At 35.7% G+C, this 27,295-nt stretch overlaps 1 protein-coding gene across 7 annotated transcripts in view; it reads right to left on the bottom strand.

Annotated features, from left to right (window-relative positions):
- Uggt1 (UDP-glucose glycoprotein glucosyltransferase 1) overlaps positions 1 to 27,295 on the bottom strand; it is a 107,967-nt gene that overhangs the window by 5,766 nt on the left and 74,906 nt on the right. For all 7 annotated transcript variants that reach the window (XM_078017285.1, XM_021721712.3, XM_021721719.3 and 4 more), the window contains 15 exons: positions 23,974 to 24,069; positions 20,438 to 20,540; positions 19,103 to 19,182; positions 17,837 to 18,026; positions 16,534 to 16,692; positions 15,714 to 15,799; positions 13,943 to 14,027; positions 12,547 to 12,635; positions 11,835 to 11,939; positions 10,634 to 10,718; positions 9,242 to 9,424; positions 8,011 to 8,171; positions 6,823 to 6,937; positions 678 to 794; positions 143 to 308 (listed from right to left, as the gene is read on the bottom strand). In XM_078017285.1, coding sequence (XP_077873411.1) covers positions 143 to 308; positions 678 to 794; positions 6,823 to 6,937; positions 8,011 to 8,171; positions 9,242 to 9,424; positions 10,634 to 10,718; positions 11,835 to 11,939; positions 12,547 to 12,635; positions 13,943 to 14,027; positions 15,714 to 15,799; positions 16,534 to 16,692; positions 17,837 to 18,026; positions 19,103 to 19,182; positions 20,438 to 20,540; positions 23,974 to 24,069 — 1,820 coding nt within the window. The remainder of the gene's footprint in view (positions 1 to 142; positions 309 to 677; positions 795 to 6,822; positions 6,938 to 8,010; positions 8,172 to 9,241; positions 9,425 to 10,633; positions 10,719 to 11,834; positions 11,940 to 12,546; positions 12,636 to 13,942; positions 14,028 to 15,713; positions 15,800 to 16,533; positions 16,693 to 17,836; positions 18,027 to 19,102; positions 19,183 to 20,437; positions 20,541 to 23,973; positions 24,070 to 27,295) is intronic.

The raw sequence follows: 27,295 nt of genomic DNA, 5'->3' as shown, positions 1-27,295 counted from the left end.
AAGGCAAAATGAAAAATAGACATTGATTGATGGAAGGATTAAAGGGAGATTTAACTTTTCCTTTCATTCATCATTCTGTCATTCTTGCATCAAATCAGAAACACAGAAGAGCACTTACCCAAAGCCAAATGTCTGCACTTACCTTCTTGGCTCTGATTTTTTGTCTTCCCCTTATATAGTATTCCTATTTCTTTCTCTTTCTGAAAACGGTTCTGTAGCTGTTTGATCTCTTGATCATAGTCCTGCCACTCTGGGACAATCCGCACAGCAGCCTCCAGCTTGGGCTCTTTGGTCATTGGATTATTACACTGTAAAAACCAATAAACACAATTCAGCTGAGTTGAAGAAAGGGTGCATTAATATACAGAATCCAAATAAGTCTCTATTCGTGGGTTAAAAGTCCTAACTGGACAAAATGAACAATACTGAGAATCTCAATGATATAGTCAGCAGAAGCAATATGGGAGTAGGCTATATAAAGCTGTAGTTACTTCTTCTATGAAGAAGATGTGGAGAGCTGCCAGAAGGCAACAAAAGCAAAAGTCCAGTAGGAAAATTAAAAGGCACAGAAATGAGCCAGAAGACAAGAGTGACTCAGCAGTAGGTAAGTCCTGAAAACAGTCCCATCTGATGCTAGGGGAGTTAGCTTCCTGGGTGGAACATCATAGACAGCTCACCAGATCAATGGTTTTTGCCCTTTTCTTAGAAGCATCATCACACCATGTTTCACACCAAAGCCATTCTTGAGGGAGGGATTTGATTGGCACCTGATGGATCATGTTATTGGGCAAATCCTGTTTGGTAAAGAAAATAAAACACAAGAATCTAAAGTTCTGGAGGAAATTTAAATAAATGCATTGCAAAGCAGTGATGTTAGATGTTCACTATGCATCACATACCAAACATAAATGTTTAGAACTAAAGGGGTCCTCACCAAAAGACTAAGAGAAATTAAGGAATTTATTTATGGCATTTTTTGAAATTTCAAACTCTAGAGAATCCATGAGCAACTGAAAACTCTACCCATAATAAACAAGAAAAAAATGCTGGCTTATACCCACACCTCCTTCTATGGAGGCGATAATAAGAAAAATACTCCTGCTTACTTTTGAAAGTGAGTTCTTAAAATTTATAGTTTTCAAAAAAGAGAAGCTCTGAATCCTTCATGTGTTGAACTCTGCTCCCAAAAAGACGAGGCCCACATTTTTCAAGTTTGTCACAATAAAAATGTTCCATTGCCCTAAGACTTACACAGAACAAAACACTGATGGAATAGAGTAAGGCTCTGGGTTCAATCTTTAGCAGAAATGAAAAGAAAGGAAGAAGAAGGCACTTGAAGGCATGGGAGAGCTAAAGGGACACTAAGAATTATGGGGACACAGGAGAAAAGAGACCCACAGAGATAACTCTAGAACCTGGGGTTTTCCACTCAGGGCTACATAGTTTAATAAGGTTCCCTGAGGCTTTTAACAGCAACTCAGGCCTAAGGTAACAAATATTTGTATATAAGGCCTGTGGTGGCTGAGGGGAGTTCTGGTGAGACCAGCTTTGGGCTGGTGTACTAAAGGAACACACCCTATGATTAGAGACAGAATCAGCTCCACTAGAGACTGTCTAATTTCAAATCATCAAAATCCTAAACCTGGATTAAAATCATCCTGGACAACTATGCCCCCAAGTTTCTGACAGAATAAAACATAAATTCTGTTGAATGATACCATTAATCTAGGCCTCAAATTATCTCCATAAATAATTGGGCAAAAACAATGACTGACACACTAAAAAAAAAATGAAAAGATATATGAGAGATGAGAACAAGAGTGGCAGACAAGAAAATAAGGTCCATGGTAACTCCATAATTGATACACACCAGATATCACACAAAGACTTTAAAGATATTCACTATGTACAAGATTTAAAAATTTTAAAATGAGAATTTCAGCACAGAACTGAAAACAAAGATATCTAAATGAGAACACACAGCCAAAATATCATAACCAAAATAACCAAAACAAAGACAAAGTTAAATAAATTAGACAGCAAATAACAAAAATGAAGCACAGAAAGAAAATAAGGGAATAGAAAAAAAGGATGTTAGAGAAATTCAGAGTTCAATAACAGAAGTTTAGCTTACGTGTAACTAGAATATTAGAAAGTAGAGAACAGGACAGGAGCATTACAAGGATATCACAGGGAATTTTCCAAATCCACTCAAGAAACCCTAAGACCATGTAAGAAAAATCAAAGTGAAAAAGTAGGTATATATTGTAAGGAAATCTGCTGAAAGTCAATACAAATGTTAAACAGAGCCAGAAGAAAAATAATCTCCAAAGGAAAAACAATTAGAGCAGTAAATAATGTATAACGGAAACATTTGAAAAAGATAATAGAAAGGTAAATTGTATTTAAAGTTCTGAAATACTAAATAACTGCCAAGCTGCAATTTTAAAGTCAGTGAAAATGTTCTTCAAGAATAATTGCAGGGCTGGGGATTTAACTCAGTTGGTAGAGTGCTTGCTTTGCATGCACAAGACTTGGGTTCAATCCCCAGGACCACACACACACACAAAAAGAATAAGTGAAAAAGAATGAAGCTGGATGGACCCTTACCTTGTATGATATATAAAATTAACCAAAAAATGTTTAAAAGACCTAACTGTAAGAACTAAAACCAAAAATATCTTAGAAGAAAACACAGGGGAAATCTTCACGACACTGGATTTGGCAAGATTTTTTAGATGTGACAGCAAAAGCACAGTGGAGTTGGAGGTGGTAGGGATTAAACTAAGACTTAGCATATACTAAGCATTACCACTGAGCTACTCCCCTAGCCATGTAACTCACAATTGATAATGGGTTAATATACAGAACATAAAGAACTCCAACTCAACAATAGCAAATTCAATTAAAAATGGGCAAGATACTTCAACAGATATTTCTCCAAAGATCATAAACAAATGGCTAACATAAATGGCACATAAAAAGACACCCAATATTTTTACCACTAGAGAAATAAAAATCAAAACTACAATAAGATCTCATTTTAGGATGATTTTGTTCACTGAAAAATTTAAAGAAAAAAATGCTTTCAAAGACAATTAAATTCATTCAATGAATGAAAACAGACTTTGGGTGTTCAGGTAAAGTAAGCATTTTTCTACAGAAATTTTTATAATTTTAAAAGAAAAAGGTAATTGGATCATCAGAATACAGCTTTGGCCCAAATATTTGATATTTGGGTGAAAAATCAGTGAATATTCCTTTGAAAGTTTGAATACTTCTCAGGAAAAGATAAAATACCTTTCTTTAAATTATTATAAACTGCTCTTATTACAGAAAAGTCAGTATTGTAATAGAAAAAAATTGTTTTTTATTTGTTTGTTTGTTTTTGGTTCTGTTACTAGCAAAACAATGTAAGGCCTCTCACTAGACCCTGGACATGTATGGCTTGTTGTATAAGAAAATAAATTAAACAGATAATCAAACAAACAAAGATCTCATTTTATACCCAATAGGATGGCAATTATTTTTTTTAAAAAAACTGGGTGGGGAAAGGGGTGGAGAATAAGAAGTTTTGGCAACTGTATGGAGAAAATGGAACACTTATTAGTACATTTCTGGTAAGAATGTAAAATAATGCGGCAACTGTAGAAAACATTTTGGCAGTTCCTCAAGAATTTAAACAGAGAACTACCAAATGATTCAGCAATTACACTTCTTGGTATATTCCCCAAATTGAAAGCAGAAATTCAAATAGATATTTGCATACCAATGTTCATTAATAGCCTTGTAGACAATATTCAGAGGTAGAAATAAGTCAATTATCTATGAATAGATGAATAAATAAACAAAATGTATACACATATACAAAAGAATATTATTCAGACTAAATAGAAAGGAAATTCTGACATGCTACACAACACAGATGGACCTTGAGGACATTTTGCTAAGCAAAATAATCCAGACAAAAAAAGACAAATGTTACATGATTCCACTCATATGAGGGACACAGAAGTAACCAAATTCATAGAGACATAAAGTAGAAAAGAATTTACAGTGGAAGAGGGTTACAGACAAGAAGATTATTTAATGGCCACAGAATTTTAGTTTGGGAACATGAAAAAGTTCTAAAGATGAATGATAGTGATGGTTGCATGACTATGAATGTACCTGATGTTAATGAATTGTACTTCCAAAAGTGGAAAAGATGGTATTTTATGTATATTTTCCCATGATTAAAAATAATATTAGGGCTGGGGTTGTGGCTCATCGATAGAGTCCTCACCTCACATGTGCGAGACCCTGGTTTCGATCCTCAGCACCACATAAAAATATATGAATAAAATAAAGGTATTGTGTCCAACTATAACTAAAAACTAAACATCAAAAGATAATAATAATATTAAAGGTAAAATAAAGACACATAGACAACAAAACTAAAAAAAATTGATACTAGTTGAACAGACACAAAGAAAAATTTTAAAATATTTTTCATCAAGTCTACTGGCATACAAATAATGGGAGTCCTAGAAGAAGGAGGAACTAGAGGGAGGAAGGAAGAAGGAAGAAGGGAAGAGGAGAAGAAGAACAAGGTATAAAAAGAATAGAAGAAATAATGAAAACTTCCCAGATGTAATGAAAAAAATCTACACATATCCAAGAAGTTCAACATACTCCAAGTAGGACAGATTGAAATAGACTCACATCTCAACATATTAAACGATTAATAGAGAGACATAGAGAGAGGGTATCTTGAAACCATCATTAGAAATGCAACATGTTATGTACAAGGGATCTCACTAAGACTACATCTAATTTCTTATCAAAAACCACGGAGGGGGGCTGGGATGTGGCTCAAGCGGTAGCGCGCTCGCCTAGCATGCGTGCGGCCCGGGTTCGATCCTCAGCAGCACCACATAACAACAAAGATGTTGTGTCCGCCGAGAATTAAGAAAAAATAAATAAAAGTTAAAATTCTAAAAAAAAAACCACGGAGGCCAGAAGTCTTTAGAGGCCAAGATATTCAAGGGGTTCAAAGAAATAAAAACTGTCAAGCAAAAATTCTATGCCCAGCAAAACTCATCAAAAATAAAAGAGAAACTTCCACGCCCTATGAAAGTTTGCAAATAGTGAAGTCATGCTGTCAGAAATACTAAAGAGGGTCCTTTAGGATGAAATGGAATAACACTCGAGAGTAACTGGGATCCACATGAGGAAATAAAAAGAGCACACCAGTAAATATTAGAGATAGTACCAATGCATTTCTTATTTGGAACATTTCCTCCTCCTATCTGGTTTAAAAAACAACTATGAAAAGAAATAATTATAAATCTGTTGATGGGCGCATAATACATATAGACTATATAAAAATACAAAGGGTTAGCTCCCCCTGCCCTCAGCGGGTTGGGGGTGGGTACAGGGATTAAACCCAGAGGCACTTTATCACTGAGTAAGATTGCCAGTCCTTTTTATTTTTTAAAGTTGCTTAGGGCCTCACTAAATTGCTGAGATTAACCTCAAACTTGCGATCCTTCTGCCTCAGTCTCCCAAATCACTGGGATTACTAAATGAGGTTGTTGTTTATGCTTTGAAATAATTCTTTGGTGTATTTGAATATGCATATTTTTGTTTTGTACACTCCATGGACACTGCATAGCACAATAAAAGTTAGAATTTTTTTTTTCTTTTTTTATACTGGGGATTGAACCAGAGGTACTTAACCACTGAGCAATATTCTAGCCTTTTTAAATATTTTATTTAGAGACAGGGTCTTACTCCATTGCTTAGGGACTCACTAAGATGCTGAGGCTGGCTTTGAACCCATAATCCTCCTGCCTCAGCCTCCCAAGCCTCTGGGATTACAGGCATGTTCCACAGTGCCCAGCCAAGGTTAAAAAAAAATGGCAGCGGGTGGTTACTGAGAATTGAACTCAGGGGCACTCAACCACTGAGCCACATCCCAGCCCTGTTTTATATTTTATTTAGAGACAGGGTCTCACTGAGTTGCTTAGCACCACACTTTTGCTGAGGATGGCTTTAAACTAGAGATCCTTCTGCCTCAGGTGTGTGCCACTATACCTGGCAAAATTTTTAAGGCAACTTAAGCAAAACAAGTATGTGAAACTATGTATTTAAAACACAGCTTTTGGGACTGGGGTTGTGGCTCAGCGGCATAGCACTGGCTTCTCACGTGTGAGACCCTGGGTTTGATCCTCAGCACCACATAAAAATAAGTAAACAAAATAAAGATACTGTGCCCATGTATGTATGTATGTATAAATAAATAAATAAATAAATCACAGCTTTTTAAAACTCCAATATCAACTCTGAAAAATGCTTAGCATTAATAAACAATAATTCAGCTAACTTTCTTGCAACGTATCATGGTTTCTAACAGAAAAAAGGGAAACTGCAATACTACACTTAATTATGTGAATCCTGAGCTATTTAGTTCCTAAACTGGGGTGGGGTGGGTGGATTGACCCTACAGGCAGAGAAACAAATTTATCAGATGAGGTTAAATACAAAATTAAAAGATAAGGTAATGGTTCCGAAAGACAACTCCCTCCTTCCATGTCAACCGACATCAGGTCTCTGACATTTTTTACTCTTGCTATGCCTTCTCTTGAGGTCAGATGTAAATGTCATACACACACACACACACACACACACACACACACACACACACACACACCTTTTCACGAAGAAATAAGACACAGCTCTGAGAGTAGAGATTTGAGACACAAATAATACTTTGTTTTTCTGACACAACACACTATACCCATCACTGAAACTATTAACCATAAAAAAATGGCCACTTACTTGGTCAAGATTTGAAAGGCTGTTAGGATCTTGACTCAGACCTTGGTACTGTCCCCTGAGTCTGTCACCAGCTGCTATTTTCCTAAATTTCTTCAGATCCACAACATAGAGTGCACTAAACAGAGAAGACCTCTTTTGTTAAAACCAACCATGGATTTATGGCAGAAAAAGAAAACCCACTGAATAATGGAATAGCCAAACATTCTGGTTTCTCTGTGAAAAGGTGGATTACAGCCCTATAGTAGAGTTAAATGACAGTATACGATACCACGAAGATGAATAAGAAAGTTACTGCAAAGTTCCTACTCTGTCCCAGTAGCTCATCTTGGTCACTCTTCCTTATTTGTCTTCCAAGAAATAATCTCTGGCAAAAGACTTCTACAAATACAGCATATTTGGAATAAAGCTATAACAACTGATAAAGAACCTTTAGTCAAAGATATCCTAATGATTCCCATATGTACAAAGGAAAATACCTACAGTATTATAGTGTTTTTGGACCAGAACCTAAAGACTGAAACTAGTCACCACATTGCATCAATCACCTGTAGGTGCCACTTCCTACAGGTAGGTCCCCTGCCCTCCAAATAGTCTAAATCACACTTTTCCCAGAGAAAACAATGAAGAATTTATTAGAAATGCAATGAATGTATACAATGATTAAATTAAGAAGTCTCCTTCTAGCAATCTATCCTATAAATATATCTGAAATATGCAAAATAATATATTTAAGAGATTACTCATTGCATTATGGTATGTCATAGGAAGAGACTACAAATAACACACATATGCGAATAATATACAGCTTAAAAAGGGGAAAAAGGTCCCTCTCTATATAGTGATACAGGATCTACAGATAAGGTATTTAGTTTAAAAAAAAAAAGTAACAAAATAGTATTAAAAAAGACGGTATATTTTGTATAAAAAAAGGACATACATTCATAGCTATTCATATAAAAATTAGCCTCCAGAAGAATAGATAGTAAATTTAGGGGAGGTTATCTGTTGTGGGGGTGGGAACTCGGTAAAAGAGAGAAATAGGAAGGTTTTTTCCATTGGTTTTTCCCCCCACAATTTTCATTTTTTAACCATATTAATGTATCAGCTATTTGCAATTTTAAATACACATAATTAAGTTTAAAGAACAAAAACTACAAAACATTATTAGGCATTTTCTTTTTTCAGTACCTGATATGATACTTTCGCCCAGCTAAGTGACTAGCCCAGTACCCTGACTTCCAGAATCTGTAGCCATCCATTTCTCTTCGGCTATCACAGAAAGGAGTATAACCATAAGGGGCACCATCCAAATTGAAATCTCTTAACTCTTTCAGATCTGTTCGTACAATCTAGAGAAAAAAGTATCAAAAGTCATTTGTTAAGCTACCATGCAGACATCTCTAATGCAGTTTCCTTAGAATACAGAGTGCCTCACATAGGTGACAGGGAGGGCAGTTAGGTGAGTGATGGCACAGGCTCTAACAGACACACTTCAAGCCTAGATTCCTCCACTTCGTAGCAGGATGCTCTCACTAACATGGAAGACACTTAGCCTAGTATGTGGCAAATAATATTTTAACTATTCAAAAAAAGTAGAATAAACTTAAAATGCTTAGGTTTACTGTGCGTCCGTTTCCTCATCTATAAACTGGAGATGATGATAGTCCCAATCTCACAGTGTTGTTGGGGGAATGACATGAGTTAACATACGGAAAGCTATGGAACAATGCCTTCTCCAATGTAAGTGCTCACAAGGACAGAATATGGCCATATTACAATCAGGAAAACGTATTTCAGGTTGAGCCACCTGAAACAAGAGGTTCCAAAGAGGTAGTAAAACTTTTTTGTCCACATGACTTTTGCACACATTATATCACTTTCATTCAGGTAACTTGGGTTTCAAGCTGAGGGTAAGACAGAAGGCTGGAGGGCATAAGTACATTTATGCAATTTGAGTTTGTATGCTTTAAAATGTGTTCCTTGTGATTAAGTAAAATCCTGATAACTGGAAGAATATCTGTAGCAGTCCTAATTATCAAGGCCAAGCATCCACTTGAGCTTTTTCTATCACCTAGACCAATAACACCTTATCTTTGGGGCAGAATAATGAAGATGGTGGCAAATACTGTTAAAACTTTATTTCCTAATTTTTCATTTTTTTGTTAAATGAATTACGATATAAGACTGCATTCATGATGTTATCATAATTACTGTTAAAAAGACACAGAAAAAGATAAAAGGACATATAATAAATGCAAATTAAAGTTAAAAATTGATCACACCTGGGTGATACCTTCTATATTTTCTTAATAGTATAAACATAAGCAGGCACTTTTTCATAACTGGAAAATAACATTTTAAAAACAGAAGTCTGTTGCCTTTAAGACAAATTATTACAATCTGGACTTTCAGAGCTTACCTGATCAGCATCCACAAACAGAAATTTGTCAACAACTAATGGGAAAAGTACATCCAGGAAAAGAATCTTGTAGCCCCAGATGATTCGCTGTTTTTCAGTTTGTTGATGAAGCCACCGAGGCCATTTGTACTGAACAAGTTCATACTGGAAATTGTATTCATTTGCCATGTAAGGTATAAACTCCTTTTTTTAGACAAAGGGAACAACAATCATTCGTTACGATTAAGAAAATTGACTTCATAATATAAGTCAACCACTGTGCTTACGGTACAAGTAAAACACATTTACCAAAACAGCAGTCTAACAAAAAAATTGGAAACCAACTGACTTGAGATTACGTTAAAGAATATATGTAAACCTCTTGTTAAAACCCTTTCTTTTTGACTTTTAGTTACCCCATGAAATGACAGAATCTGCAGGTGAAGGCTTTAGATCTAAAACCGCGCAGGCGCGAGTGTGCATACATACATGCACACACTTAAAGACGTATGAACTTCAAGTTAATTTGTCTAAATCTGATTTCAGTAAAAATATATTTTCAGTAAATTATTTTTTAAGACATATGAACTTCAAGTTCATTTGTCTAAATCTGATATCAGTAAAAATATTTTTTTTAAATAAAAATATTTGGTTTTTTGATGATGCTAGGGATTGAACCCAGGCCCTTGGGCATTCCAGGCAAGCATTCTGCCTCTGAGCTATATTCCCAGCTCCCTGTTAAATATTTTTTGAGCTTGATTATGAGCTTTTCTCAAGGTTAGTTCTAACCAGGGAATAAGATGGCAAAGCCAAAACTACACATAAATTTATTGTCATTAATAAATAAAACTTTTAGATTCTAAATACAAATACGTTTAGGGGACCAGAATTATTTCTTTATAAGTGATGTTACTGAATATATTAGAAGGTGTTTAGTGTGATAAAGGGGGAAAAATTAATTTAGGTGACAAATCCTAACTGATACAAATAAAGCAGAAGACTTCCCAGGTGTGTTTTTGTTTTGCGTAGATGAAGCCATCACTCCACACATCATCTGGCAGTGGTTCAGGAGAAAATTAATCCTTCTCCTCCACATAAACCATCACTGACTTTTCTAATTAAAGCCAGACATGCATGTTTCAGAGGAAGGGAATGCTATTTCATTAAAACACTGCTTCTTAAAAAGATTAGACTCTCCTATATTATCTAAGTTTCAAACAGGTCATAGTTTTGTAACACATGTACATCCATAGAACAATCTGTAAGGAAAATCAACACAGACATACACAACTAAATTAGGGTAGTCAAATAAAAGGGAAAATTTTAAAATATAAAGATAAAACAAAAGAAGTAAAAAAAAAATTGTAAATATCTCCCTAATAAGAACAGTTTTCTTTTCCCTATGAAACAAACCTTAAATGTGGGGGACAAATAATTCTTCAAGAACCAGAACTTCACAGGAGTCTTAGTATTCTTTAGCACTGATAGCATCATTATGCTGCCAAACAAAAACAAATAATAATAATAATAATGATGATGTTTCAATGCTTTTTAACTCAATAACATTAAACAAAATCAATAACAAGGCAGCACAGCAAACAGAGACCCTTAGTAATGGAAAATGTACTTATTCTTATTTATAAAGTTATCACTGAATGGGAGAGAAGGGGCATTTCTCTATAAAAATATACCTAGCTAACTGAGGAAAATGTCAATTCTGCTGTACCTTTAAGTAAACTGCTTATGAATTGATATATCAATTATAGTACAAGTAAACACTAGAGGTTGTGGTAACTGAATATATCATTCCTCAACACCCCTGTCAAGGCACAGCAGCATTGGTCCTGAGAACATGTACATACATGCATTGCCTCCCTCAGACTGGACAGAGAGCCCTGCCAAGGAGAACAAGGAAGAGCAAGGGGAGGACAGTGGACAGGTTCAAGATTCCTCAATCAAGGCATTTAATTAAATAAATCATTACCATTGTCATTATTTTAGGTCAGAGGTTTTTTAGAAACTAAAGGATAAAAATGACATTTTGATTATTTTCTATATTAGATTTGCAGTGAAAAAAAGAAAAAAGAGACCTGATTATCAGGCAAAGGGATGTCTTTAGAACCGAGACTCTCAAGTGCCTTCCTCTCTGGTGGCCTCAATGTCAACAAGTCAAAACCTATAGTCCCTCTTGCCTCTGGTTATGTGACCTAGGCAAGTCCCTTCCAGCTCTAGGTCTTAGTTTGTATAAAACAGAAGTTTTCTTACCTATGAACTAAGATTTCTCTTGACTCTGTAGAAGGTGAAGTGTTCATGGTCCTGTTCTATTCTCTATGTCCATCTCCTAACATTTAGTAGCCAAGTAAACAATACTATCTATAAAGTGTGCACATGATATTCAAAATCCATAGTCTTACAATATCCATAGAGGTATTCACTACTAGGCTTCATGGAGCTGACCAGATCAAAAAAAGAGGATTGCATATAGTAAGCTACTCAAAGTCCTCAGAGTGCTCTAAATACACTTAAATACAACAGGCAGAATCCCAAAAAACCTCTAAATAGGAATACCATGATAAATTCACTTACAGACACCAAAATAATCAACAAGACTAACCGAAGAAATCTTTCATAGAGATGACCAGATGCAACAGAGAAAATGTTAATTATGTCATCTTTATCTTGTTTCGCTTCCTCTGCCTTCTGGCCTCCTGAAAAACCCCTGTAACAAGAGACAAAAACAGGATTCCATTATTCTACTGTTATGTATATCTAAAAAGAACAAATAAAATAATTATTAAAAACAAAACAACAACAACAAAACAAGACTCCATGAGATGCTGGAAAGAGAGTGCCTTCCCATTCCTATTCTTGCCCAAGAGGGTAAGAAGGGGCAGAGGTGTCACAAAGCATCCAGCACTCTGGGAACAGGCACAAGGCTGAGAAGTCCACCCACAGGCTAACAAGGAGGATGCTCATGTTAACAAGGCATTATGTTGCTTTAGGAATAGGTGGCACACGGGCTCCACAGATACAGTCTGTACAATCAGAAGTAAATTAAGCAATTATCAATCACTTCTCCAAAGAGCAGGCACAGCCCAACAAAAGTTAAGAAGCATGGAACAGAAGTAAGTCCATCAGGAGACACTAACCTCCTTTGGTTAATTAACTGGAAAATACTCATCTATTCCAAAGTAAGAATACTCACCTATTCCAAATCTGGCTACGAGAAGCAGAATGGAAAGTCCCAGATACTAACTCAAAAGGAGGGATGGATGGTGCTTATATCTGTTTTTCCTTAAAAACATTATTTTATGATGCCAATTTACCATTTGAATGAGTCCCAAAATCCAGATTCATTCTCATTTGCCCCGTCACTCAGCAAGTCTTCGTTCACCATGTCTGCCTTCTTCTGAACCTGCAATGTATATGGCAGATTATATTCCTCCTAGTATGTCCAAGAGACGTAAAACTAACTTACACTGGATGTATGCTGTGAATTCTCTCATAAGCAGTTACAGCCCCAGATGGAGCCTATCAGAATTCAATATAAATGCCTTCATCTGATGTTCACATTAAAGCTTTAAGTGAGAAGACAGTCATCTCTTTTAATGAAATAACCATTTTTAATTTGTATAATGAGCAAAGAACCTCAAATTCAGATGCATTGAAAATGTAGTCTAAATAAAACTAGAGGCACAAGTCACCAAGCTAACAGTGGATTCTAGGAAAGAGACATTTAGGTCATGACCTGTTTTCAGGTTTTACTAACACAAACACAGGGTGAATTTTCTCAATAGCATGGTTTTCTGCTCAACCATGCAGGCTGACTCTATGTTTTCCTGTGTGTAATGATTATTTATTCCAAAATACATTTTACTTTAATTGAAGGCACAAAGAACTTCAAAATGTTGAGGAAGAACTACCATTTCATTGTTCAATTTTCATTGTCATTTTCCCTGAATATTCTGAGAATGAAAACATGAATAATACTATAAATTGTGACTACATAGCAACACTTCTCTACTGAAAACATTTTATATAAAATGGGAATGATTGCTCACTGAGACTACCCAAAAGGTACGATCTCTTGGTAAAAGAAAATCACCAGTTCACATTTACAAAGACCTTGTGGCTTAAAGCAACATTCCTAATATTGCTACAGTAAATTCCAAAGAGAATCCTTGGGCTGGTTTCAGCACTCATTCCTCCCCCCCCCCCCATCTATGGGAGACATGTTCAATGACTCAAGCCTCTCTGTGGAGCCTGAAACCTCAAGCCCTGTATATACTATCTTTTTCCCTATACACACCCACCTGTGATAAAGTTTAATTTATAAGTAAGGCACAGTAATAGATTCACAATAAAAAAAAAAAGAACAATTACAGCGATACATTATAATGAAACTAAAGTGAATGTGGTGTCTCTCTCTCTCTCTCTCAAATCAAGAAAAATAGTAGTATTTTCAGATCATGGCTGACCGTGGGTGACTGAATCCTAGGGTTAAGGAGGAACTGCTGTCTGTATTTTTACGTGTTATCTTTTTTTTTTTTTTTTTTAAGAGAGAGTGAGAGAGGAGAGAGAGAGAGAGAGAATTTTTAACATTTATTTTTTAGTTCTCGACGTGAGCCACATCCCCAGCCCTTTACATGTTATCTTCTGAACACAGAGTACTACTACTTTGACCAACTATAAAGAGGGATGTCTTTCATACAGCAAACTCACCTTCACTTTAATAATTTTGCTTTTGAAGTTGTTAAGGACGACAACCACCTCATCAGCATCGGGAGGAGAATCTGTACCGTCGTGGCTTAGAGAGAAAAGCAATACAGATATTACAAACCATAATTCTCAAAATGCAGTAGATGGTCAGCCAACAATATGCCCTATTTTTTCATCACCTTTATCATAAAGGAGTTTTTCAGAACCAGTAATTTCCTTACAACCTGAAGGAAACCCCTTCAAGCTGCACAGAAGCACCTGTTGAGCTCTCTATATGGTGAGTACTCAAACTTCCTTCACAAGTTCTCCTCCGAATCACTTGTCATAGACTGAGAGGTTCCCAGGCATGGAACACGCACGTGGTGAGCACTGAACAAGAGCATGTGCTCACAGGTCTGACCCACGCAAGGCACTTTTGAGTAAAGAACCACAAAGGGGTTGGCTACTTTGAACCATCATGAGAACTACCTCACTTCTACTTTTTAATTGGAACAGCATTATAAAGAATTCTACTCTCCCTCTGTCTGGAGGTATATAAACTGCCAAGTCAAGGCCCTGAACTCAATTTGGTGCCTCCAGTAAAAAGAACTATGATCAGGAAGAACTATAATTAATTTGTAGGCAGACACAACAGTGGAAGAAAAAATTTACATAAGGTTTTCCTACCAACCAATTGTAATGCTTAAAACTTTGAAACACCAAATTTCAAGGTGCAGAGGTCACAATAATAATGTGAATGCACTACATTTGCTGCCATACAGCAGAGAACAGAGCTCTCTGACAAAAATAAGGTTTTGACAGGGAAAAACCTGAAGTATGAAACACTCCAGCATCAGAGAATATATACCCAGAGGCAAATGCTAGACAGCCTGGAAGAAAGGGTACGCCATAACCCTAAGGAAGAGGGAAGACAGGAAAGTCACACACAGAAGGGAGAGAATTTAGAAACACAATTAAAATTCTCTAAGACCATTATCTGGAGAAAACATTATTTGAGAAAAACCCACTATTTAAAATAAAATGTTATTATAATACAAATTTCTATTTCCCGGGTAAGAAATATGAACTAATCTACATTGCTTTCATGTGTGTTAGTAATGCTATGGAGCCAAGGCAACACACAAGGGAGTATTTCAAATAAACTCTAATGAAAACCATTCACTAAATAAATCGGTAGGAATTTTTTTCATAATCTAAAACTAATTTAAATCATGTTAAGCTGAATTTAGACCAAACTTATTTAAAGGCAGTATAATATTTTTTAACTAATAGATATGAGACATAAACCTTAAAGGCAAAAACCCAGCTACTGACAAAATGTTCTAGAACAGTTACTTCTTCCACACCACCACAGGGAAGAAATGGAGCAGACAGAATGGCTGAGGCTCATATGGCCTATGTATTTGCAAATCTCTCAGGTTGGATATACTCTCCAGGTAGAGAAGTTTGAATTTCTTTTTTTCTCCCTTCTTCAAATGACTAAATTTCTCATCTGCCTATAGAGTGCATCATAGTGATAAAATGATTTGATCCTGAGATAGTGCTGGCACAAAGGAATCACTGAAGCATAAAACCTGACTATTACTCTCTACGCCTCTTATTATTCAATTCTCTCTTAATAATTATAGCACATTTACTTTCCTGGAAAAGTATCACACATATGACTATAGATTAAATTGGTGATGCCTGGCAAAATGCCAGGGTAGTATCCAATTAGAGCTGATTCACATTTCAAAATGCTTAGGAAAAATGTACCTGCATCACATAATCCTACCTGTAGATTCTATAAATATCTTCAGACCGCCCCTTTCTAAGTCTGAGAAGCCAAGCTCCTGGGTTGGCTTTTAGCTGAAAGTAGCCCTAGGAGAAGAAGAACAAAAGCCAAATTTTAGTTCCTTTTTAAAAACATCAAAATGCTATTTCTTAGAAACAGTTACTCCTCTGGGTGTCTAAAATATGATATTTATCTTATAAATAAGATAGTTAACAAATTGGGCAATGCAAAAAAACAAAAACAAACCAAATAATTCAACTACACATTAGAAACTCCAGGGAAAAGTCAATGTTCGATGACTAAATAAGCTGTAAACTTCCTAAAGAAAAGAATAAGGTTGACAGCTCATGAATAATGCATTTCCAGGATCCAATTCAGCTAGAGCATTGTATTGCAGCATGTTGATTTTTTTGCTTTATTTTAAAAACTTGACATATAATTCTATTTTCCAAATTTAACCAAACTAATAATATTTATGTTGCTTGTTTTGTTTTGTTTTCCTTTCAGTGTTGGGGATTAAGCCCAGGAAGGCCTTACACGTGCTAGATAAACATTCTACCTCTGAGCTACCTCCCATCTCCAACCCTTAGCAATGTTGTATTTTAATATTTTATTTTTAAATTTCTATTTATTTATTTTTGCAATGGGGGATTGAACCCAAGACTTTGTGGCAAACTAATGATTTTTATATTAACCAAATTCTGTCAATTATGAATCGCATTCTCACTTTATGGTTCAGAATGCTGATTGTTCCATCGTAAATGACAGTGCCCAACTCAATGTGATTGCCATCTCACCACCTGATTCTCTGATTATTTACCAGATTGGCCATAACAATGGTGTCCACAATAACTGGGTCAGCTGAAGTTCCCAATGTGAACTGTAGTCCTCGTGGGGGTTGGCCTGTGGTGATATCATAGCAGTGGCCTTCTAGTAACAGATACTCCAGCTCATACTCAGCAGCCACTATGCTGTCCACCTGCAATATCAAAATCAAATTACCTGAGTCTATTCAGCAACAACACGGATAAGTCCAAAATACATTTTTACAAAGTAATGAAGAAGTCAAAAAGACTTACATATTACATGATCATATTGAATGAAATTCAAGAAAAGGCAAAACTGCAGTGACAGAAAGCAAATCAGTATTGCCTGAGGCCAAGGTGGGGGACTGCCTGCAAAGGGGAATAAGGACCTTTTGGCAATGAAGAAAGGTTCTGTATCTTGATGGTGGTGTATAATTATAAAAATTGGGTTGAAAGGAGAAAAAATAACATGAAAGTCATTCCAAAAATAGAATAATACTCCTAACATTATAGAAAAAATTTAAAAACCTAAATAAATGGAAAGGCATCCTACAGCCATGGATTAGTAAAAAACTTGTACATAACATTCACAGCAACATTACCCATAATAGCTCAAAGTAGAAACAACCCAAATGTCCATCTGTGAATGAATAGAGTGTGGTATACATATTCAAAAAAATATTATCTGGTAATATAAAAGAATGAAGTACCAACACATGTGATAACATGGATGAATCTTTGAAGCCATTTATTAGAGAAAGAAGCCAGTCACAAAAGGCCATGTGTTACATGACTCTATATAGACAAAATGTCAGAATAGGTACATGCACAGTAATAGAAAATAGATTAATAGTTGCCTGGACCAAGGGAACAGGGATTGACTACTAATGAGTATGGAGCTTCTTCTGTGGGTGATAAAACATATCTGGAATTAGTGGTAACCGCTGCACAGTTGTGTGAAACCTTTGGCCTGTACTCTTCAAAGGGTAAATTTGAGGGTATAAGAATACATCTGAATAAAGCTATGACTTTTTTTGTGTTTTTAATACTTATTTTTTAGTTTTAGGTGGACACAATATCTTTATTTTACATTTATGTGGTTCTGAGGATCAAACCCAGTGCCTTGTGAATGCTAGGCGAGTACTCTACCACTGAGCCACAATCCCAGCCAAGCTATGGCTTTTAAAAAAATACATTTTATTCAGATACTAATTTCTCAAAGGTCCCTTGATTCATTTTATTCAGTCAACCACCACTAGTAACATCATAAATGGGTTTTATACATGATTAAATATTTGGAAGCAATGACATTCTTACCTCTTCTAAGTAAATGTTATCAAGGTCATATGGTGTTCTGACAGATTCTACCATCCAACTCTCAGGTGTGTTCAAGTTCAGAGTGAACAGTGGAGACTGTGGCATATCCAAAAACTTTGCTATTGGACCCTTAGCAAAGCTATTATCTGAAGTGAAAGAAATCTCTGGTTCTAAGACATAACGGTAAAAGCTGAAATTGAAAAGAAGTATGTTATATTTTTTTCCTAGGCAACCATAGTCCTTGAGTTTGCAAGCATCAATACAAGTAAACACAGCTTAAAACAAAGTAGATTTGGAGGAATATCCTTCCAGATTGGGAGAAGTACTTCCCAAACTATCGTTTAAGTTAATGATGCTTCCAGTTATAGATGCAGAAGAAGGGAAGGAGAAGTAGGATTGAGGAAGGAGCCATTCCTTCATATGGGTGACTGCAGTCAAGGTCACAAGCATTTCCTGAACACTTTTTTTCCCTTAAAAACTAAGTTCTGAACCAGGTGTGGTGGCACACATGCCTATAATCCCAGCAGCTTAGGAGACTGAGGCAGAGGATCGTAGTTCAAAGCCAGCCTCAGAAACTCAGTGAAATCCTGTCTCTAAATAAAATACAAAAAAAGGGCTGTGCATGTGGCTCAGTGGTTGAGAGTCCCTGAGTTCAATCCCAGGTACACAAACAAATAAACAAGTTCTAAATGGTGATTGAGTTCTCAGGCTAGCCCTAAAAAAACACTACCTATAATAACTTAAACATTTCTTTATGGGAGGACAATGGTGAAAGCTGGGAACCCTTTGGTCACTTGCTAAGACTCTTTCAAAAGGCTCAGAATTTAACCTATAGAACATAGCACATTTGCAATTGAGGAATGTATGCTACACTATTAACTTCTTTTTATATTACTTTTTCCATAAATAACCATTCCAAAGCCTTTGACAATAGAGAGCTAAGCCTGTTCTCTTTTTCAAGATACATGTAAACTAACCTAAGCAAGTTTCCTCTAATATATCCATTGCAACCTGAAGTGACCACTCCTTTAAGATGAAAAGCAAGTACAAATAACTTGGTTTTTCACTAGCACCTAAATACTCCCAAGCCCACACTATGTTCTTAGAAGTTCAGATTAGAGCTAAGATTTGGCACAACTAAACATTTATTAAATGACCCTTTCAAGCATGAAGTCTACCTAAAACCCACTAAACTCCTTAATATTTAATCCTCCTATTGGATTTGGTTCCATTTTTCCAATTGTTGTCTTAAATAGTATGTTTTACCTTTTTAAAGGCATGTCCGAAAGTTTCGATTGGCAGTTCATAAATATCCTTAGGTTCATGTTTATAAGCTGAGTTAAAACCTAAAAGACCAAATCAAATGACAAAATATTAAAATTTTCTCTTCAGAGATTTTGTTCTTCAAGAAGATTTCTTAATACCTCAAGAAAAAATATAAAGCTGGGTGCAGTGGTGCATGCCTGTAATCCTAGCAACCTGAGAGGCTGAGACAGGAGGATTGTGAGTTCAAAGCCAGCCTCAGCAACTTAACGAGGACCTAAGCAATTCAGCAAGACTCTGTCTCAAAATAAAAAGTAAAAAGGGTTGGGAATATGGCTCAGCTGTTAAGTGACCCTGAGTTCAATCCCTCATACCAAAGGGGGGGGGGGAAGATAACTGACATAATGTTTGTAGTGAGGAAATTTCTGGAAATCATAACTCCTACACAAAATTTACATCACATATACATATGACTTGGGTAGAGGGGGAAATAAGCTATCACATATCACTGCTCCTTTTATAAAGAAGTTTAACACAAAGTCATAGGGAAGCAACAGATACATGACAAATATCAGATACATGATAAATATCTATCCACAAGGAAAACGTAAGGGCTAGGTGATAGCTGGGCACAGTGACACACACCTATAATCCCAATGGCTCAGGAGGCTGAGGCAGGAGGATTGTGAGTTCAAAGCCAACCTCAGCAACTTAGCAAGACTAAGTTTTATTCATCTCTAAATAAAATACTAAAAAGGCTGGGGATATGATTCAGTAGTTAAGTATCCCCGGGTTCAATCCCCAACATCCCCCCCGACGCACACACACACGGTTAGGTAATTATACTTCAAAAAAATTATTACCTTAAAAAAATCCAAACAAATAAAATGTTGAAGTGTTTTGGTTAGCGCCTTCAAAACGTATTTAAAATTATAACATCTTTATAATAAAAGCTAAAAGACAGCTACAACAAAAAGTCCATGGTAATAATAAAAAAGGATAGTGAAAAGCAAAATTCTTTTACCTTACTTATGATTTTGCTACTAGAAATTAAAATATAGCATAAATTAATTTAAAAATAGTTTGCTCTGAATGAGGATGCTACTAATTTTTTTAATTATATGAAATAGCCAACAAAACTTGTACCAACTTCCTAAAGTTATAAAGTTGTTTTCCAAGCCATTACAAACTTTATGATGAATACTCTGTTGAAGATGCCTGTAGCATTTTCCAATTCCCCTTGAAGATGACAAAGGGCTAAAGGAAGTTTTCAGACAATTCAAGAGTACAAGACTACTTCAGATAAAAATGATATGAACTAATGAAAGTGGTCCTTACCAAGAGCAATGGGGCAAGCCTCTGTGCTTCTCTGGTGACAGGGTCAACGACAGCCATAACATCAAAGTACGTCTCCCCTTCCTTTGGCCTCAGTTTAATTGCACTATGAAACATACAAATGATAAAACATTAACATGGAGGAAACAGGAAACAACTTTAAGTTATTGTGATGTTTTTGTTTTGGTTCAACATAACCTATTACCCTTCCAACATTTCAAAAAACTTTAGATCTGGAACAACTATACTACGATGGTGGCCAACCATAAGATTAATCTATTACTAAAGTTTATAAAGCCCTGATAACTCAGGCTTACTCAAAATGTTTTAAAGATGTATATGAAGAGAAGAAAACCAGCTTGAAACAGTATTTTTCCCCAAACTACTAAAAGCTACTGATGTTAGGTTCTACAACTATTGGAACATCACGCTGATTTTTACTTCCTGACAAAAAGAGTATGAGGAAAGAAGAAATAAATCATTTTTAAAAGTAATAGAGCTGGGATGCAGTTCAGTGGTAAAGTACTTGCCTAACATATGTGAGGCCCTGGGTTCCATCCCTACTATCACAAAAATAAATTAATTAAAAAGAACATAAGAAGATCCCAAAAATCTGCAAAACCGAGAAAAAGAAAAAAATGCAATCACAAAAACCTCATTATCCCAATGACTAGCTCCATTTCTATGTAATCCTTTTTAGATACTTATATGAAAATTAGTTCTAAGTATAGACTTAGGAAATTTAAAATAATTTCCTCCAACCCCAACCACTTCAACATAAATATTTCCATATATTGTTACACACCAAGCATCCTGAATAAGAAATGATATTTTATTTACCAAGTGAAACTGCCACAGTTTATTACTCTTCAATGCTGAAAATTTAGACAGCTTTCAGCCTATAAACAGTCTGTATAGACAGCTTCTCCATATCTGCAAAGTTCTTTAGAATCAAAGAAGATCTAGACAGAAGATTATGGGGTCATGGGATACAAATATCTTTGTGACTAATATGCGTTGTTAAACTGCTTTTCCTGAAGATCTATAGTAATATGCAAGGCAAAACAATGAATCACACCACATCTTTGTTAGAATTAAGTTATACATATTTTGTCTGTTCTTATAGCTGGTCACTCTTTGGTTTTCTAGAAACAAGTATTATACATTTATTCACATAAAGCTTCCTGTTACAACGTTTCCCTCTTAAGTCACACTGACTTAGGTGACTCAAGAGAAGCAGGGCCCTCTAATGAAGTTTAAAAATTTGAATAGATTTAAACTTCACCCAATTTTTCAAAATGACTGGTTTTGTTTTGTTTAACCTGGTAAGTATATTCTTGTGGTTCAATGCTGATCTCTACTCTTATATGCAAGAGCATTTACTCAGTGGGGTGAAAACAAAAGTATAACACAAAGCAGAACATAATTATTACAATTGGGTAATAATTAGATGCTGATGAAGTTATTTCAAATTTTAAGTGATTTGGAAATAATAATCAATTTAGAATAGCTTGTTATGCAGCAGATGCTTGCAATCTCATAATATTAACAACTTCAGATTCAATCACCTACAATGATTATTCCAATACAACAAAACACTTTTACCTTAATGTAGTTATTCTCAAAATATGGCTCCAAACCAGTCTCATCAGCCCCACCTGGACATTTGCTAGAATCAAACTTTCTGGCTCCCACCCAGATTTATTCAGTTAGAAACTCTGGGGGCAGGTCTAACAATCAGCATTTTTAAAAGCTTCTGAATAAAAGCCAAAATCTGAGTGCTACTGCACTAATATAATTTGTAATTCTGTGCTACTTTGGAATCCTAGCAGAAAAGCTCATTAGAAAATAGCATTATAAGGCTGAGATTGTGGCTCAGTGGCAGAGTGCTTGCCTCGCATGTGTGAGGCATTGGATTCAGGATCTCACCAGCACAATGATCTGCAACAGGCATGCCCAGCCAATGATCCTGTGAGGGCCTTTAGCCACCCCAACACTATACAACAAGAAAATGGCAAGAGAAAACGAAAGAAGAGAGGAATGTTGGTGTGCAAATGGGAACAATATAAACTAATGATATTACATTTAAATATACTTGCAGTATTAGTAAGAGAAAAGCCAGGAAAAAAGCCAAACATGATAGAGGAACAAGATTTCGAGATTTTTATATATATATTTACTTAGAGTGAGTAAAGCAAATATCCAAGAATACTGTGTTTCACTAATGATGATATTCACAAGCATGGTCCACACTGTGACAGTAAGGGTATACAAACTTATGGTCCAGACCTTTTCATTCTAGCATAAATGAGAAATTTCTGATTTAAATATGAAAAACATTCATTTAGCTGAGACAACCCCAATAAGAATATCTCTAATTATAATTTGTATTGTAATAAAATTTGTAATTAGGGCACTTTAATTATATAAAACTCATGGAGAAAAGGATATAGATAATATGTTATTATCAAGAAGTATGCAGTGTTGAAAAGATGGGTGCAAAGTGGGTGCAATCTGGCTGCTAGTGGCAAAATTCCATGAAGGTTAGATGGGAGCTGCAGAAGTCTCCACCCACAATTAGGAGGCACATCCAATGCAAGTAGAGAGGGGATCAGTCCCAACCTGCTATCATCAGACAATCTAATCCCCACCAGAATTGGCTGTGAGAAATCACAAGTGACTACACCAACCAATCCATGCCAGGTAAATCAGGTCAGAATCACACAAGAGAAGCACACATAGAGTCATGTTTAAAGCCTTCCTGGGATTCTAAGATGCAATCACATTACATACTTTCCAGGCAATTGTACAGTTCTCCCCCAAAACAATTTAGTCTAAGTGGAATCACAAGGGAACAACCAGACTCTAGAACATTCCACAAAACAAAAGACATGGATTCTTAAAAAATGTCAATGTTGGGGCTGGGGTTGCGGGTCAGCAGAAGAGTGCTCATCTAGCACACGTGGGACACTGGGTTCGATCCTCAGCATCACATATAATAAAATGAAGGTACTATGTTTACTTATAACTAATATTAAAAAAAAAAAAAGCCAATGTCACAAAAGACAATAGTTCCCCCTCCCCCCAAAAAAGGGGAAGGGGGACTCTTCTGGACTAAAAGAGACTAAAAGGAGAACTAACTGCAACGTGTGTAATTAAGATCAAAACAACAATAACAAAAGCACTTGTGAAAGGTCATTATTGAGACACTATAGAAATGTAAATAAGGATTGTGTATTAACATTACTGCATCAAAGTTAAATTTCTGAAGTAGCTATCAGTACTGTGGAAGACATTCCTATATTCAGGAGATTCATGCACACACACATATGCCTATATGTACAAAAAAATAACATGGTCACAAATATATATATATATATATATATATTCACATGAATTTGTTTATATGAAAACTGTACACCAAATCTTCCATTTCTATAACAACTTATACACAAACCTGAGATAGAAAAATAAAGGTAAAGGTAAACCTAAGAGTTTAATATGCAAGAACATGTACAAATTCAACATTAATTCTATACCTATGTCTGTCTTCAAAAAACCGGTACTCAATTCTTGCATCTCCTTTGGGTTGAGCTGACAGGAGAGCATCCACCTTCATTACCAAGTCACTTGCCCTGAAAGAAGAGATTAAGGAAATCTTACCATTAGTTTAACCATAGGTTTTCTAATCATTGTTAAACACATCACCAGCCCCAATACTGAATGCTGACCAGGATGGTTTAAAGAAGACATGAGGGGCTGGGGTTGTGGCTCAGAGGTAGAGCACTCGCCTAGCATGCTTGAGGCACTGGGTTCAATCCTCAGCACCACATAAAAATAAAATAAAGGTATTGTGTCCATCTACAACTAAAAAATAAAGAAGGCATGAACTCACACCAACATGCATTAAAAAATAGTACTGATTTTGTAAGTGATTAGGTGGATGGCCTTAAGGACATTACTTATTTTTTGCATATATGAAGTACAGAGCCCAACTCTGCAGGACTCTTGTAAATACTGTGCTGACTAAACATATCAAGCACTTTGCACAGTGCCTGATTCATGACAGTTGTCAATATTATTTACAAAACAAAAAAAAGTTCCTTCACTGGCTTTTAAATGATGTTATTACGTTCTATGAATATTAGAGTAATAATTCACTGGAAAAACATTGAGAGAAATACAAAGGAGAACATGAGATTACACATAATAATCACCATCAAAAAATTAGCCATGATACTGTAACTCATAATTCTTTTTAAATATATATGAACAAAAGTGGGATTATATTTGATAATCTAACTTTTCCTTAAAAATACATCATAAAACCTTTTTATTAGTTAATAAATGCAAGGATATATTTTTATTTCAAAAACTGTATTATAATATACTATACACATATCATAATCTATTAAACCAAGCAGCTATTAAACATACGTATGTTGTTGCAATCAACACTATAGTGAACAATTTGGAAAGGAAAAGTATTTGTTTTCCCTACTTCTTCTAAAGTTGACTTCTTTATTTTTGTGGTACTGGTGGATGAACCCACGGCCTTCAGTATGCTAGGCAAGCACTCTACTACTGAGCTACACCTCCATCCCTAAACTTGATTTCTAACCAAGAAAGATCTTGAACTACGTCAGGAGCCTAAATAATCTTTTATTTTAAGACTTTTTTTTTTTTTTTTTAAAAGCACTTGTGACTATATTTCTACTGTAATCAAGTTTATATATTTTTATTTGAACAAAAGAACTATATCAGATTGGCTTTTTTGGTTTAATTTTTCAATACTAATTCTGAATACAGATAGAACAGGCTATCTTCTGCCTGTGATACTTTAACATGGTCACAAAACAGGGCAAGGGACACCCAGTTATGTGGGATGGTGTGAGAAGGTTAACAAGTAATTCCCTACAGGTTCACAAAGTACCATGGATAAAGAGTACACAGTCAAGCTTCAGAAGGCTCAGAACAGCCTTATGGCTTTAGGTTTGGGTTATGAATACAAGCTGTGACTGTAACAGAGCAGCCACTCCAAAATGAAGCTGCTTTGGTACTAATAAAAACCCTACACCGGCAAGGGAATTCTGAGACTCTGAGTTTTAGTATCAATTTCCTAGAAGTTCCATGACTACCTTATTTCTCTAAATAGGGATGAACAGACCCAGGGTCATTTCCTGTTGGCAAAAAGTGAGTCTTATAGGAAGAGTCTGGCAATGATACAGTCTACAAAGACATAAGGAGCTCCCCAGAAAGCAGCCACAGAGAGAGGGATTGCTCCAAAGGCATGCCAAACCAAGTCTAGGTGTGACATGGTTGCTTCAATGCATGAGGTATCTCCTGGTTTGCATAAGGGAAGCATTTCCTAGCCTGGGACAAGAGGCATCACTCAAGAGCCACTGAGGTAGGAGGTAGGAGGGAACTTCTTTCTCTATAGCCCTGGTATTGGCCAAGATGAAAAAAACATTTATTTCCAGGGTTGGGGATGCGGCTCAGTGGAACAGCAATTTGTCTGGCATGCATTAGGCCCTGTGTTTGATCCTAGGTATCATTTTTAAAACAGATATCTAGAAGATATCATGTAATCTAGAAGATTACATGAGACTTGAAAAATAGACTACTCTGGCAGTTATCAAAGTCAAATGTCACTAAAATGTGAATCTTGAACTCTACAGCAAGATGGTACATGAAAAAGATGAAGGAAAAATAAGACAACTTTAAAATCTTATATCATCCAACTATGAATCAAAGAATACTACCAAAAGAGTGAAAAAGCAACCCATAAAATGGAGAGAAGGGCTGGGGATGTGGCTCAAGCGGTAGCGCGTTCGCCTGGCATGCCTGTGGCCCGGGTTCAATCCTCAGCACCACATACAAACAAAGATGTTGTGTCCGCCGAAAACTAAAAAAATAAATATTATTAAAAATAATATAAGGGCTGGGGATGTGGCTCAGTGGTCGAATGCCCCTGAATTCACTCCCTGGTAAAAAAAAAAAATAAATTAAAATCAAGAGAAAATATCTGCAATACATGTACCTAATAAGGAACTGACATCAGAATATATCAAGAATTCCTACAACTAAACAATAACAAAAAACCAAACAGCCCAATTAAATATAAGCAAAGAATTTAAGTGACATTTTCCCAAAGATATTCAAATGGTCAATCTGCATGTGAAAAGACATCCAACATCATTAAAGATTACAGAAATGCAACTCAAAACTGCTAGGAAATACCACTTCAAACCTATTAAGATGGCTATTAAAACCACACACACACACATTTAAAAAAAAAAAAAAGGGACTAACAAGTGTTGATGAGGATTCGGAGAAACCCTTATGTGTAGGAATATAAAATGGTGCAGCTACTGAGGAAAAAGGTAGCTGAGGATATAGCTCAGTTGGTTGAGTGCTTGCCTTGCATGCATAAGGCCCTGGGTTCAATCCCAAGCAAGACACACACACACACACACACACACAAATAATAATAATAAATATAAAACTTATATTAAAACAATTAAATATAGAGCTATATCCTCAAAATACACATATATGTGATATTTAGTGTAGAAATCAGGTTTGTGTGACTACAAGCTCCAGTTATATAGCAGGTACATGGTCCTTTCAAATACTTTCTTTCATTAAGAGAAATAACTCACTAAAATACATTAGTTAATAAGCATTAAAATAATTAAAATAAAAAGCCAACAATAACCAACATCACTTTTGGAGGATGCAAGAGCAACAACTCTATATTCTGTACTGGGAGGAGAGGAGAGGAAAAGAAGTATTTAATCTGCCTTTCCTCTCCTGAACAAAATAAAACTGAAGGAAAATAAGATTAAATAAGAAAGTCTC

Source organism: Ictidomys tridecemlineatus, chromosome 7 (assembly GCF_052094955.1).
Source record: "Ictidomys tridecemlineatus isolate mIctTri1 chromosome 7, mIctTri1.hap1, whole genome shotgun sequence".
NCBI lineage: Eukaryota > Metazoa > Chordata > Mammalia > Rodentia > Sciuridae > Ictidomys > Ictidomys tridecemlineatus.
This window is presented reverse-complemented; position numbering and strand designations above follow the sequence as displayed.